The 15,960-nt window shown below is 39.8% G+C and overlaps 2 protein-coding genes across 2 annotated transcripts in view; both read left to right on the top strand.

The window, feature by feature from the left end:
• Positions 1–8,645, top strand: part of LOC121384038 (probable ATP-dependent RNA helicase DDX31) — a 29,578-nt gene extending 20,933 nt beyond the window's left edge. Inside the window, exons 13-17 of the mRNA XM_041514200.1 lie at positions 385–575; positions 2,300–2,381; positions 3,348–3,450; positions 5,864–6,041; positions 8,496–8,645. Of these exons, the coding sequence (XP_041370134.1) occupies positions 385–575; positions 2,300–2,381; positions 3,348–3,450; positions 5,864–6,041; positions 8,496–8,613 (672 nt within the window). The 3' untranslated portion in view covers positions 8,614–8,645. The remainder of the gene's footprint in view (positions 1–384; positions 576–2,299; positions 2,382–3,347; positions 3,451–5,863; positions 6,042–8,495) is intronic.
• A 5,868-nt stretch (positions 8,646–14,513) lies between these two features.
• Positions 14,514–15,653, top strand: LOC121383882 (insoluble matrix shell protein 4-like). The gene is made up of 2 exons (XM_041513978.1): positions 14,514–14,618; positions 15,099–15,653. Exons 1-2 carry the CDS (start codon positions 14,514–14,516, stop codon positions 15,651–15,653), a joined length of 660 nt encoding a protein of 219 aa, XP_041369912.1.
• The last annotated feature ends 307 nt before the right edge of the window (positions 15,654–15,960 follow it).

A 15,960-nucleotide genomic window follows, 5' to 3' on the forward strand; every position in this document is an offset into this window, starting at 1 on the left:
CAAGCACTTTGGTTGTTATTAAAGAGTTTGACATCTTTTATTTTGACATATTTATAGGATATTAAACAGGCTTCCATTTGATGTCATGTTTATGTCCCAAGTGAAATAATTGTCAATTGCCATGAGCTTTAGCAAATGATAATGAAAATGATTTTATGATATGAACATGATATGAAATGGTAGCGAGTTTAATATCCTATTTATTACCCATTAATAAATTGCAATTTATATCACCCAACTCGTTAGGTTAATGTAAGATTGTTGTGCGCCAGTCATATGACGTCGAGGTGTTACATCCCACTTGGCATTCTAGTGGGACATAACACTTTGATGTGAACCAAGATATGTTTAACCCCATGGGTAACTAGCATGTTTGACTTGCAGGACGTCGCGTCTCGCGGCCTCCACCTGCCTCACGTTGACTGGATCGTGCAGTACGCCGCGGCTGGGTCAGAGGTGGAGTACATCCACCGGGTGGGGCGCACCGCCCGGGCGGGCTCACCAGGACACGCCCTGCTGTTCCTCCTGCCTCACGAAGTGTCATACATCCAGGCGCTCAACAAACAACACATCAGGTCAGATTATCACTACAAGTCACGAAGTGTCATACATCCAGGCGCTCAACAAACAACACATCAGGTCAGATTATCACTACTTAAGTCACGAAGTGTCATACATCCAGGTGCTCAACAAACAACACATCAGGTCAGATTATCACTACTTAAGTCACGAAGTGTCATACATCCAGGTGCTCAACAAACAACACATCAGGTCAGATTGTCACTACTTAAGTCACGAAGTGTCATACATCCAGGCGCTCAACAAACAACACATCAGGTCAGATTGTCACTACTTAAGTCACGAAGTGTCATACATCCAGGCACTCAACAAACAACACATCAGGTCAGATTGTCACTACTTAAGTCACGAGGTGTCATACAAAAAACACATCAGGTCAGATTGTCACTGCTTAAGTCATGAAGTGTCATACATCCAGGCGCTCAACAAACAACACATCAGGTCAGATTGTCACTACTTAAGTCACGAAGTGTCATACATCCAGGCGCTCAACAAACAACACATCAGGTCAGATTGTCACTACTTAAGTCACGAAGTGTCATACATCCAGGCGCTCAACAAACAACACATCAGGTCAGATTGTCACTACTTAAGTCATGGTGTCAGTGGACTGGATTTCAAAATGAACCCAGTAAGCAGCACATGAGGGTAGCTTGCAGTTATTTCATTCTGTTTTTATTCTACGCAGTTTTTACATTTGATCCACAAATAAAACACTATAGGTTTTTTTTAAAATGAATTCTGTTTAATTTCATTCCATTGTTTCAAATAAAAACCAGATATTACAATGTTCTGAAGATATAGGTTAAGATTTAGATTAATATTTTATGCTAATTTAAAAGCATATTGAAATTATTTGGCTTATGAAAAGGCTATAAATATTTAAGTTGTCATTCTATTCTTAGTGCTAAAATTAATATTACTACTACTACTACTACTACTACTACTACTACTACTACTACTAAAACTACTACTGTTGTTATTATTATTATTATTGCTGTTACTACTACTACTATTATTACTGTTATTATTACTTTTATTATCATTTATCCCCTACCGATCCAACTGGAAGGGACCATAGATCTCATCTCTGTCCTTCTGTCTGTCTGTCTGTCCATCTGCCCGTCTGTCTGTCTGTCCTTCTGTCTGTCTGTCTGTCTGTCTGTCCATCTGCCCGTCTGTCTGTCCTTATGTCTGTCTGTCTGTCCATCTGCCCATCTGTCTGTCTGTCCTTCTGTCTGTCTGTCTGTCTGTCCTTCTGTCTGTCTGTCCATCTGCCCGTCTGTCCCACATATAATTTTCTGGATGGTCTTTTTTTAGAAAGTTTTGAAATATTGACCTGGAATTTTGTGTATAGCTTTATCATTTACTATTACAGGTCAAGTTTGACTTTCATGGTGATTTAACCACTTTTCACAGAAGTATGGTCCTTGAATTTAGGAGATGTGAAAAACATTTGAGTTCGGTAGGGGACATGTATTGCTTTAGCAGTACTCTCAGAATGCTTGTTTCTATCATTATTATAATTGTTATTATTGTCCCCAGAAATATTAATAAAGTTAAAAATGTCATGATTGAGATAGTACTAATTATAATAATTACAACACAGATAGAGAAGTTAGTTTCTTGGTGAGATGTGTAACAATGTTGAGTTGATAGTCACTGTGGTTGTGTGTGTGCTTTCAGTTGATAGTCACTGTGGTTGTGTGTGTGTTTTCAGTTTAGACGAGCTCAGTATGGACGAGGTTCTGAAGACGTTGACAAACACGATACAAGATTTGCCATTCCTTGCAAACATGCCGGTAAAACAATTATAGTCACTGCTAGTACTAAAGATACCTCTCTTTTTCCCATTTCTTGTTCAAAATATCAAGTGCGTGTTCAAGCTGTCATTAAAGAGACAGTTTCATGCAGTACAAGTCTTGTGTGTTAGAAAGATGCATACCCAGAACACATACACATAGTTTAACAAATGAAAACAAGGAATTTTAGAATTAAAAAAAAAAATATGAAAAAACTATTATTCCTGCTACCTGGGAGCAGCCATCTTGTGTCTTTCTGACTGGCTATGGCCACTCCAGCTTGCCAGGAAGTGACATCATGACTGGTATTGTATTAACTGTTCCTGTATGTACAGAGTAAACATCTGGCCAGGAAGTGACATCATGACTGGTATGGTATTAACTGTTCCTGTATGTACAGAGTAAACATCTGGCCAGGAAGTGACATCATGACCGGTATTGTATTAACTCTTCCTGTATGTACAGAGTAAACAAACATGGTCATTTAAGACAAGGTGATTCTAATCACTAAAGCCCAACTTCACAGCATCATTGTCTCGATAATGAAATTAGAGAATACATTCCACTGAGAAAGGCAATGACAGCTGCTGAAGCAGTGCACAAATATAGTTATAACAGGCCTGTAGGAACAATATCTGGAATTGGGGGCAGGCACCACCTCTAGTGGTGAGGCCAAAGTCTTTAGTAGAGGATGGCCACATATTAATTTTTATTTACATAGCATAGAAACAAACATACATTTTCATCCTCAAGTGGGGATGCATCACCCTCCCCCCTCCAGTTCCTACAGGCTTGCATAATGAACATGTTTAACTGGCCTAATTTGACATTTTTAGACAGAATAGAAAAACATAATTATATAGTTTTAATTTTTTTTAGGTGTTGTTATACACTGGTTTCCTGTACAACAGTGCATAGTTTTGACTGAACTGGATAAACAGATTGTTTTTGTTTTCTGTCTTACAGAGAGACATGCCAAGAACAGCAGAAGAAGCAGCGTCATGTTTACAAACACAGTTTGAGGACTGTATCCACGGCAACAAGAACATGCTTCAGCTAGCAAGAAAAGGTATGCACCTCATGTTCCCAGTGAATAAACATGCTGATGTTTGCTGCTCTCAGAATCCTATTTACGAGGTCAGTGGGGCTGTGTTGTTAGAATGTTTAAGGAATAATAATAATAATAAGAGGGTAAGAGGATTGAAGACCCACTGCAGTGTACACCGTCTGTTACAAATCAGATGTCACACTTTACAATCTTTATCCTGCAACCGCTGTTTCTATTGGCAAATTATGATGGTAAAGTTTCTTTTGTTTAACGACTCCACTAGAGCACATTGATTTATTAATCGTCGGCTATTGGATGTCAAACATTTTGTTATTCTGATATATATAGTGAAACCTTGTTAATCCAGACAGTATGGTTTGGTTTTTTAAATGTCCGGATTAACGAAATTCTGTAGTACCGAATCATATATAAAGGCTCCTCCATTGAATTACAAACCAATAAAAAAAAATTCGAACTGAAAATAAACATTTTATTTTAAAACATACGTCGGATACCAATACAGTACGAGTTCCAAGGTGAATTTGTCACTATCGGTTTCAAAGTAGCTGACAAGAGAACCAATGAGCGTTCTTGCTTCCTTTGCTGATGGATCTGGTACTGCTACAGGCTCAGTGTCATCGTCATCACTGAGCTCCTCATCTGTCTTGAGTGAGCGGCCAGTTTCTTCCATGTTGTCAGTGGCCACATATGCCTCAGCCGTGATAATGGGACCTCCTTCATCAATGGAACCTTGATACGATTTTAACAAATCACACATCTCTGAGAGCACGAAATCATCTTCATTGTCGACGTCGGTATCGGGAAGGATATCAACATGCTTGTAACAGTTGAGAATCGTTGCACGTGTCACCTCACCCCACGATTCTTTGACGAATCTCAAAGCCTGTTGCAAGTTAACAATTTGTGGTACCTGATCTTCGACACACTTTAAAACTAACCACACCAAATATCTTCTGTAGCGATCTTTGAATGCTCTGACAATGCCTGCATCCATTGGCTGGATGTGTGCGGTTGTATTCGGGGGAAGAAAATGTACTTTCACATTAGACAATACTGTATCTTTGCAAGCATGACTGGTGGGATTGTCAACAAGGGGAATTACTTGATGGCCATGTGACCTCATTTGCTGGTCAAATGCCAATCCACAAAAAAGCTCGGAAGTCATCCACACCATTTTGTTATTTCTGTATCGCTCGTACACCTCTGGGTTGAAATCACTGTTAAAACAACGTGTCCTTCAAGCTTTCGCGATCACAATGGCTTGATTTTGATTTCCCCTGTCGCATTAGCACACAATGCAATTCTTATTTTTTTCTTTTGAACATCTTACACCTTTCACAGGCTTTGATACTGATGTATAGTTTGGCTCAAGTTTTTTAAAAAGTTCCGTTTCATCCAAGTTGAAAATATCCTGAAGCTCGTAGTTTTTCAACACTTGTTTCAATTCTTCCCAACCCTTGACAACTGCTGTTATGTCACAACTTTCTGCTTCACATGCACTTTGTGACGTTATGGCGGGACTTGAAATGTGCCAGTCATTCCCAGGAGTAGGCGAAATCAGTTATGTTTATTTTTGCTCCCAGATCTTTTGCTTTTTCTGTCAACATTTGATCGTTAATAGCAGCATTTTTACTAGCATGTCTCTTAGCCATAAGTACAAGGCGTTTAATTTTTTATTCTTAGCATTTCGAGCTCGTAAGAGTGATGCTTCATCCTCTGCAATGTTTAGTATTTTTTCTTTACTTTTGAGTATGTCACCAATTGTTGATTTTCCGATTTCATCACCAAAGCTGTTGTCAGAATATTTGGACATTCTATCTAAAGTGGCTTTTGGATTCTTTAGTTGTACTTACATTTCTCTTTTCTCAAATGCTGTAATTTCGTGACGTTTTCTTTTTTTGTGTTGGCTAGCCATGACATTAAAAAGCGATATGAGTCAAAGTAACATACATTTCCATTTGGCAAATGTTGCTCATAACTTTATTACACAGAATAGACTTTTACCTTTAATTAACTGTTGAAAAAACCCGTTAATTAGCGGAGATAAGTGAACACAATGCAGCCAAGCTTAAAACCAAATTGAGGTGTGAAACCCTTTGCAGCCATGTTGGATCCTGTCAAAATGGCCACATGTTAACACACCAGAGATGGGACAATTACTTGACAAAATGTCCTCATTACAATTAAAGTAATCGATTACAATTGTGCATACATTGATTACAATCATGATTACATTTCCACAAATAGGCACAAGTAGTGAAATGATGTTACCAACATGAAATTGTTCACTTTATTTCACAACCATACTAATTCCATTTATTGAAAGATATGATGGATAATTTCGGATTATTTAGTAAATCATTTCAGAAATTATGAATGTATGTCCACAAATATATTTATATTTGTCACACAGCATTTCAGTCATTCATCCGAGCTTACACGACCTTTCCGTCCCACCTGAAGTCAATGTTTGATATACGACAGCTACATCTTGGTCACCTGGCGAAGAGTTTCGGACTCCGAGACGCTCCGTCCAACATGAAGGTGAACTTGGGCAGCAAGCACAGGAGTGACCAACACAAACATAACAGGTAAACAAACAAACACAGGAGCGGCCAACACAAACATAACAGGTAAACAAACAAGCGTAGGAGTGACCAGCACAAACATAACAGGTAAACAAACAAACACAGGAGTGACCAACACAAACATAACAGGTAAACAAACAAGCGTAGGAGTGACCAACACAAACATAACAGGTAAACAAACAAGCGTAGGAGTGACCAGCACAAACCTAACAGGTAAACAAACAACGTAGGAGTGACCAGCACAAACATAACAGGTAAACAAACAAGCGTAGGAGTGACCAACACAAACATAACAGGTAAACAAACGAACGCAGGAGTGACCAACACAAACATAACAGGTAAACAAACAAACACAGGAGTGACCAACACAAACATAACAGGTAAACAAACAAACACAGGAGTGACCAACACAAACATAACAGGTAAACAAACAAGCGTAGGAGTGACCAACACAAACATAACAGGTAAACAAACAAGCGTAGGAGTGACCAACACAAACATAACAGGTAAACAAACAAGCGTAGGAGTGACCAGCACAAACATAACAGGTAAACAAACAAACACAGGAGTGACCAACACAAACATAACAGGTAAACAAACAAGCGTAGGAGTGACCAGCACAAACATAACAGGTAAACAAACAAACACAGGAGTGACCAACACAAACATAACAGGTAAACAAACAAGCGTAGGAGTGACCAGCACAAACATAACAGGTAAACAAACAAGCGTAGGAGTGACCAGCACAAACATAACAGGTAAACAAACAAGCATAGGAGTGACCAACACAAACATAACAGGTAAACAAACGAACGCAGGAGTGACCAACACAAACATAACAGGTAAACAAACAAACACAGGAGTGACCAACACAAACATAACAGGTAAACAAACAAGCGTAGGAGTGACCAACACAAACATAACAGGTAAACAAACAAGCGTAGGAGTGACCAACACAAACATAACAGGTAAACAAACAAGCGTAGGAGTGACCAGCACAAACATAACAGGTAAACAAACAAACACAGGAGTGACCAACACAAACATAACAGGTAAACAAACAAGCGTAGGAGTGACCAACACAAACATAACAGGTAAACAAACAAGCGTAGGAGTGACCAACACAAACATAACAGGTAAACAAACAAACACAGGAGTGACCAACACAAACATAACAGGTAAACAAACAAGCGTAGGAGTGACCAGCACAAACATAACAGGTAAACAAACAAACACAGGAGTGACCAACACAAACATAACAGGTAAACAAACAAGCGTAGGAGTGACCAGCACAAACATAACAGGTAAACAAACAAGCGTAGGAGTGACCAGCACAAACATAACAGGTAAACAAACAAACGTTTTGGTCTATTTGACATTTTGTAAATTTTAGTCCTTCAATAGTTCATGTTTTGATTCTGTAATCAAAAGTTGATTAAAACTGATAATCAAAGATGAAATTCTTATTTTCAACTCTTAATTTTCTAAAATAGTGATCAAAGCCATTAAAAAGGCTTATAATAAGAACAGTTCAATTATGCACTCACCTCTTTTAAATATAACTTTCTCACAGATATGACTAGTCATGAAGTTTATTTGTTTAATGACACCACTAGAGCACACTGATTTATAAATCATTGGCTATTGGATGTCATGAATAGCCATGATGCCTGATTTGGTTCCTGGTGGCCCTGGTGTGTACTTACACATTTGAATAGCTTTGTGTATACACATGAAGCAAACACTCTGTATCTGATGGTCTGGTGTGGATCTGGGATATTTTATGTAGAAAAAACTTGTAATGCATTTATAACATTAAACAAAAAACCAAAACATTTTCATTTTCAAACACCTAACAAAATAATAGGCATGATATATTTAGGGAAGTTTGGTTTTGAAAATATTGAAATAGAAATGTTTGGACTTGACTGAAAAAAGGGGGCCTGGGCCTCTTTGGCCCCCATCTAAATCTGTATCCTTAGGTATCCAAATTTATTGGTGTTTATGAATATCTCACCTTGAAGAAATCCTCTGTTAATCCTGGTACAGAGCTTAATCCTGTTGTTCAACTCTCTGATGACAGTCATGTCACCTGATGGAGGATCTTACTGACAGTAAATGCTGTTAACTATCAAAGGTTTGCCCCTGCGTGTGCTGTAACCTCACCGTGGTGCAGGGGTGTAACATTCTCTTTGAGAATGGCCAATACAGCACAAAATTGAAGTTTTGAGTAAAATTCAGTATCCGTAAAATTCTGCGATATTTGTGTTTTTGCACAGTTCTTTCCACTGTTTTTGTTTAAATCTTGAATTTTTATATTGATGTTGATCATCACTTTATTTATTTGCATTACCATAGTTTGACACCCAATAGCCGATGTATTTTTTCGTGCTGGGGTGTCGTTAAACATTCATTCATTCATTCATTCATTCTATCAAGGGTTTGCTTTTCTTTCAGATTTGAAAAGACCGGGAAAGGTTTTCAAAAGAAAAATCTGTCAGAATTCGAGAGTGGCCTGTCCAATGGCAAAATGAAGGGACTTAAATCCCGAAGGAAGAAGAAGAAGCTAAAATGAAGAGTTGTACAATAAATCTTATCACATTGAAAGCAGCAATTGTTGTACTTGCAGAATTGTTAGAGAATGATCAATATTTTGTTACAATTAACATTGGACTTTTCTGCAGCAGTGAAGCTGCCTTCATCAGAAGAGTGTGATTGTGTTATAATTTATGATCGGTCTATCTATCTTTAATCGGGAATCTCTACTGATTACTCAGTGTATGCCTGTCTCTATGCAGGGCTGGGATCTAGCTTAGTCGGTAGGATGCTGTAGACATTTGATTGAATCCGGGAATCTCTACTAATTGCTCAGTGTATGCCTGTCTATGCCAGGGCTGGAATCTAGCTTAGTCGGTAGGATGCTGTAGATATTTGATTGAATCCGGGAATGTCTACTAATTACTCAGTGTATGCCTGTCTCTATGCAGGGCTGGGATCTAGCTCAGTTGGTAGGATGCTGTAGACATTTGATTGAATCCGGGAATGTCTACTAATTACTCAGTGTATGCCTGTCTCTATGCAGGGCTGGGATCTAGCTCAGTTGGTAGGATGCTGTAGACATTTGATTGAATCCGGGAATCTCTACTAATTACTCAGTGTATGCCTGTCTCTATGCAGGGCTGGGATCTAGCTCAGTTGGTAGGATGCTGTAGACATTTGATTGAATCCGGGAATCTCTACTAATTACTCAGTGTATGCCTGTCTATGCAGGGCTGGGATCTAGCTCAGTTGGTAGGATGCTGTAGACATTTGATTGAATCCGGGAATCTCTACTAATTACTCAGTGTATGCCTGTCTATGCAGGGCTGGGATCTAGCTCAGTTGGTAGGATGCTGTAGACATTTGATTGAATCCGGGAATCTCTACTAATTACTCAGTGTATGCCTGTCTCTATGCAGGGCTGGGATCTAGCTCAGTCGGTAGGATGCTGTAGACATTTGATTGAATCCACATAGTGGATCTAGTTTCTCATTTGGTTTTCCTCATCCAATGCAATGCCCCACGAAAGGTTATGGTGTGTGCTGTCCACTCTGGGAAAGTGCATATATACAGGATCTCTTACTGCCAATTGCAGCAGGTTTCCTGTAATACCATAGGTCAGCGTTATCAAATGTTTGACATTCTGTTGCCAATTCTTAATAAATAATTGTATCCTACTGGTATCGATAAACAAAACAAACTTTAACTAAAGACAGTATTCAAAACTATCAAATGTTTGACATCCAATAGCCAATGATCAACAAATCGATGGGCTTTAGTGGTGTTGAAGAAAAATGAGTTTAACTTTTAACTTTGTCTCAATGAACGTTGTGGCGCTCAAGGACTGCTTCAGTCTTGTCAGTATTGATTCGTCTCTATGAACGTTGTGGCGCTCAAGGACTGCTTCAATCTTATCAGTATTGGTTCCCAGGTGTTTTTTTCCAAATCATTGTTAATTCCAATTATAATTGTTTACATTTTTAATTTATTATTTTATTGTTTTTTGTGGTGGGGGAGGGCTGTTCAAAAAGAGATGAAATAATTTGGTCTGTGTTGTCATTATTCAGTTTGGATATGATCCCGTATATGGCATCATCAACTGTCACGAAAGCACAGTGTTCACCCACAGATACAGAAGGTCTAAGTTTAGAACGAGGCCATATTTTAGTACTTTTTAAAAACAACAAATGCATTAGGCTCAAGTTCTACAACTTGCTAGACTTTCTCCATGTCACTGCGAACTTTCAAAGACATATTTTGTATTTCTGTTGTCTTTAGCAGGGGACTAGCTTCCATATACATAGGTACGCAGTTACTTACCACCTGATATTACAAATCTATATATATTTACTCGCGGAAAAAGTTCCCGTGCATCATTAAAATTTCAGTGAAACGTATATTTATAAAATTTTAAAATATTGTGTTTTACATAGATATACTATTTATCTGTCAAAAGTACAGTGATCCCCTCCTGTCTTCTGAACCTGAAATACGGTCTACACAATGCTTGGTGCGCCGTCGGTGACGATATAACAGAACAACGGCAGACACTGCATAGTTTTCTGATGAACACCAAAATGACTAGCAACAACGTTTGTGCCATTCTAACTGCAATCATGCCCATCTTTCGAAGAAGTTAATTTTCTTGGAGGCGTGACATCACACTGACGACGATCAGATGCCAAGAAAAGTATTTTTCTGAGTGATGAGCATCCATACAATAGTTTTAGAGTCCAATGATAAGAAAAATGACGTCAAAGAGGAGCATGTGACCAAGAATGCTAGTAATGCAACTTATGATCACAAAGCATGAATAGCTCGTGCAATTGACTGGGTACTGCTGGGATACGGAAGGAAGTGGTTACACGTTTATTTACTGAATTTTTTTATGACCAGATTTCAAGTAAATTATACTCTATATGCAATTATTTGGTGCACAGGAACTTTTTTCCGCGAGTGTATGTATATATATATATATATATATATATATATATATATATATATATATATATATTTTTTTTTTTTTTTTTTTTTTTTTTTTTTTTTTTTTTTTTTTTTTTTTTTATTATTATTTATTAAAATTAAAATATATGATGTAAATCCTTGTATGCTCTATGTTTTATTTCGTTGCTGAAAACGTCTGTGTACCACCTGAAAATCCCAAGCTAGGCCCCTGTTTAGTAGCACCATACCCAGCGTGGGGTTGTCACCCCATCAACAAGAAAAAGAAAACAAAAAAATGGCTTTTAATTCAGAAGTGCTTATTTATCTAGGTCAGTAGCTGGAGAAGACCCACCAATATTTGTGCACCATAACTTAGTTTTTTTGTTTTTTGCAGGGTTTTTTTTTTATGGGGGGGGGGGGGGGGGGGGGGGGTATCTCGTTTTTTCGTTCAGTTGTTTGGTTGTTTTTTTACTGAACACCCCCACCCGACTCCCTCCGAGTTATATCGGGCTAGGTTTGGTCTTATTTATTCGACACTTCAACGGGTGTAAATGTGTTGACCAGGACCAGTACGGGGTCATTGGTGCAGCAATGATATTCTCGAACGTCGATTTAAAGCAACTATGGTTACAAACCAACCTCAGGGCGAACTGAAAACCGTAAATTAGGCCACCCCGATGTCCTAGCGTGGAGTTTCTTTGAATTCGGCCACCCCGATGTCCTAGCGTGGAGTTTCTTTGAATTCGGCCACCCCGATGTCCTAGCGTGGAGTTAATTTGAATTCGGCCACCCCGATGTCCTAGCGTGGAGGTTTTTTTAATTCGGCCACCCCGATGTCCTAGCGTGGAGGTTTTTTTAATTCGGCCACACCGATGTCCTAGCGTGGAGGTTTTTTAATTCGGCCACACTGATGTCCTAGCGTGGAGGGTTTTTTAATTCGGCCACACCGATGTCCTAGCGTGGAGGTTTTTTAATTCGGCCACACTGATGTCCTAGCGTGGAGGTTTTTTTTAATTCAGTCACACCGATGTCCTAGCGTGGAGGTTTTTTTAATTCGGCCACACTGATGTCCTAGCGTGGAGGTTTCTTTAATTCGGCCAAACCGATGTCCTAGCGTGGAGGTTTTTTTAATTCGGCCACACTGATGTCCTAGCGTAGAGTTATTTTTAATTCGGCCACACTGATGTCCTAGCGTGGAGGTTTCTTTAATTCGGCCAAACCGATGTCCTAGCGTGGAGGTTTTTTTAATTCGGCCACACTGATGTCCTAGCGTAGAGTTATTTTTAATTCGGCCACACTGATGTCCTAGCGTGGAGGGTTTTTTAATTCGGCCATACCGATGTCCTAGCGTGGAGTTTTTTTAATTCGGCCACACTGATGTCCTAGCGTGGAGGGTTTTTTTTAATTCGGCCACACTGATGTCCTAGTGTGGAGGGTTTTTTTTAATTCGGCCACAATGATGTCCTAGCGTGGAGGGTTTTTTTAATTCAGCCACACCGATGTCCTAGCGTGGAGGTTTTTTTAATTCGGCCACAATGATGTCCTAGCGTGGAGGGGTTTTTTTTAATTCGGCCACATTGATGTCCTAGCGTGGAGGTTTTTTTTTAATTCAGCCACACCGATGTCCTAGCGTGGAGGTTTCTTTAATTCGGCCAAACCGATGTCCTAGCGTGGAGGTTTCTTTAATTCGGCCAAACCGATGTCCTAGCGTGGAGGTTTCTTTAATTCAGCCACACCGATGTCCTAGCGTGGAGGGTTTTTTTTAATTCAGCCACACCGATGTCCTAGCGTGGAGGTTTTTTTTTTAATTCGGCCACACCGATGTCCTAGCGTGGAGGTTTCTTTAATTCGGCCAAACCGATGTCCTAGCGTGGAGGTTTTTTTAATTCGGCCACACTGATGTCCTAGCGTAGAGTTATTTTTAATTCGGCCACCCCGATGTCCTAGCGTGGAGGGTTTTTAAATTCGGCCAAACCGAAGTCCTAGCGTGGTGTTTTGTTTTATCAGCCCTAAGGGCCTTACTCGTTCATGGCTCGCCTCGGACAAATACTACCTCTCTTCCGGGAATGATTGTTTTCTTGATAAACAGATGACGGTCGTTGGACCTGGGGCAGGGAGGGAAATGGCTGAAGGGTCTAAGAGCTTGCCGTCACTTTCCCACATCTCAAATTTAAAAATGACCTAGAAGTTACTTTAAAATGTCACAGAGTGCCAAAGCGTCCACAATTCAAAATTCATAAAAGCGGAGCGTGGTTCCGAGCCTCACAAATAGCTTGAGGCCTTCCGATATCAATATTAATCAGTGTTTATGTTAAAATATTTAAATATTTTCAAATCATTTTATTATCAGTCCTTCGGTTTAATCAGTACGTAATAAAACTTTGTCCAGAACTACAGTGGCATTTAGTGTAGTTTTTTGAGAATACAATTCTTGTTCGAGGCAACTGAACAAGGTATAAATGCGCCACACCTCTACTTCCAGCAAAAATGTCCTCCTTTAGGTTGAAACGTTTGCCTTTTTATTTACCTGAATTTAAAGCTATATTGATGTGTGTTGGTTATTTTTATTTACTGCCCCCCCCCCCCCCCCCCCCCCCCCCCCCATTCCTGATTGTAGGTTAGTTAGGTTTACGGCCCTATTGTTTTGTATAATTGTGCCAAGTATATGGGACGTCGTTTGTCACTTTCGTATTTAGCCTACTGATTTATAAATACTCAAGTTCAGCAAAATGTATACTGTTCCAAATAAACAGGGGAGGGGATATTAGAAATCCGTTGTGAATAATTATTGAACGAAACAAGATATAAAACCAGAGACATTATGCATGATCTGATCGATGCATTCTTCAAACGCAGCCATTCGTACAAACACGAATCTTGCATATTGCAGTTGTCTGGTGTGCAACTCCGAATTGAACACTGCAGTATCCCGTTTTGTGTTAATACGTTACTAGATCTTAACCCAAGAGGCACATTGTAGTCAAAGATTCAGGTCTACAAGTATACTCTGGGTTGGAGCAACAGCGAATTGTAGCCAAACACTCGATGTATCTCGATCGGTGATTAGTTGTTTGTGGACCCGACATCGAATAACTCAAACCGTGGATGATTGGCCTCGTCCAGGCTGCCTTATGGCCACAACTCCAGTTCCAGATCGCCACACTTTGAGGAATCGAGGCCGTATCTGCATCTCAAGATAGCCAAACACCTCTATATTACAGGTGGAGTGAGAGTATCGGGTCACGCGATTAGAAACAGACTGCATGCATATAAACTCCGCGCGCGCCGACATTAGCCACGGCCTCTTTGATGGCGAGATACATTGCTGTCGAACGGCAATGGTGTGAACAATGATCGACGTAACCGGGTTTGCGACATCCCAATGAGCGTTACGCAGAGGTCAGCATTCAAGTTCGTGATCGTTTTGGAGGGGTTAAGTTAGGGTCTGGGGTGGAATCACCATGACTGCCACAAACCAACTTCACATTGTCCATGGGAGGGTCAAAGCATCACTCCCTTGTCCAGCTCGAAGTCCCGACCTTTCCTCCATCGAACGAGTCTGAGACATCACGAGGCGACGCCCCAGACAACGTGAACGTCAGCCGACCAATTTGACCGAGCTGGGTGTTGCGGTCTAAGAAGAATGTGCCAGGATCACCCAAAATCAGATTGGACGCTTGATAAGGAGCATGCCTCGCGAGATCCATGCATGTCTGGCGAATTGTAGAGGTTTCACCCGTTAGTAACTCCTGAAGCATCCATCTAACCTTGGCATCAAGTTGTGTTTCATCTGGCCATCTGAAACTACCCAGACATGACCATTTCACGCCAATGTATTTCTTAATAAATCCTTTTGACTTTGCAATAATTCCTAATAAAATATATAATGAACGATCGCCATTATTTAACGCTATATTTTAATATCCTCTACTTATTTTGAACAGTATAGATAAATATATGCACATGATATAAAGAGAGAAAAAGGGGGGGGGGGGAGAGTTGAAGAGAGAGAATGTAACTTTCATTTTGATAATTTGTTTACTGTCATAATGGTGCACGATGCAACACGTGATGTAGAAAAAAAATGCTATACCAGTGACACTGTGTGGGACCAACAAAGGATATTGGTACTGTCGTAACGGCAACGGAAATCGGTACTGTCGCAACGGCAACGGATATCGGTACTGTCGCAATCGATATCGGTACTGTCATCACGACAACGGATATCGGTACTGTCGTAACGGCAACGGATATCGGTACTGTCGCAAAGGCAACGGATATCGGTACTGTCGTAACGGCAACGGATATCGGTACTGTCGCAACGACAACGGATATCGGCACTGTTGTAACGGCAACGGATATCGGTACTGTCGTAACGGCAACGGATATCGGTACTGTCGCAAAGACAACGGATATCGGCACTGTCGTCACAACGGATATGGGTACTATCGTAACGGCAACGGATATCGGTACTGTCGTAACGGCAACGCATATCGGTACTGTCGTAACGGCAACGGATATCGGTACTGTCGTAACGACAACGGATATCGGTACTGTCGTAACGACAACGGATATCGGTACTGTATCAACGACAACGGATATCGGTACTGTATTGACGACATATTTTGCTAGCAGAAGCAGACTTATTGTTGGGGTCACTTACCATTACAAGTCCGTACAAGTTCATATAACTAAAATTGCAGAAAACATTACACATAATAACGCATGTTTTTTCATTAAAAATTTAAATTATGACTAGCAGTTAGTTTTACAATTTCGAACGACGTTTAAATGTATTACACAAATTAACTGTTAACGTATTTGTTTGCTAAAAGTCTTGTATATAGGTCTATAATAAGTGCTTCATTACCAGTTATAAATTTTAGTTATATGTTAAAACTATTTTGTTACCAAAATTCTAATGTGGTGCCAATATATA

Source organism: Gigantopelta aegis, chromosome 10, assembly GCF_016097555.1.
Source record: "Gigantopelta aegis isolate Gae_Host chromosome 10, Gae_host_genome, whole genome shotgun sequence".
Classification (NCBI taxonomy): Eukaryota; Metazoa; Mollusca; class Gastropoda; order Neomphalida; family Peltospiridae; genus Gigantopelta; species Gigantopelta aegis.

What these genes read in the sequence shown, in the direction of transcription:
- LOC121383882 (XM_041513978.1), top strand. Translation starts at nt 14,514, where the DNA reads ATGGGAGGGTCAAAGCATCACTCCCTTGTCCAGCTCGAAGTCCCGACC. An exon ending in ACGCCCCAGACAACGTGAAC is followed by an intron (nt 14,619 to 15,098) that starts GTCAGCCGACCA and finishes CACGTGATGTAG; the next exon opens with AAAAAAAATGCTATACCAGT.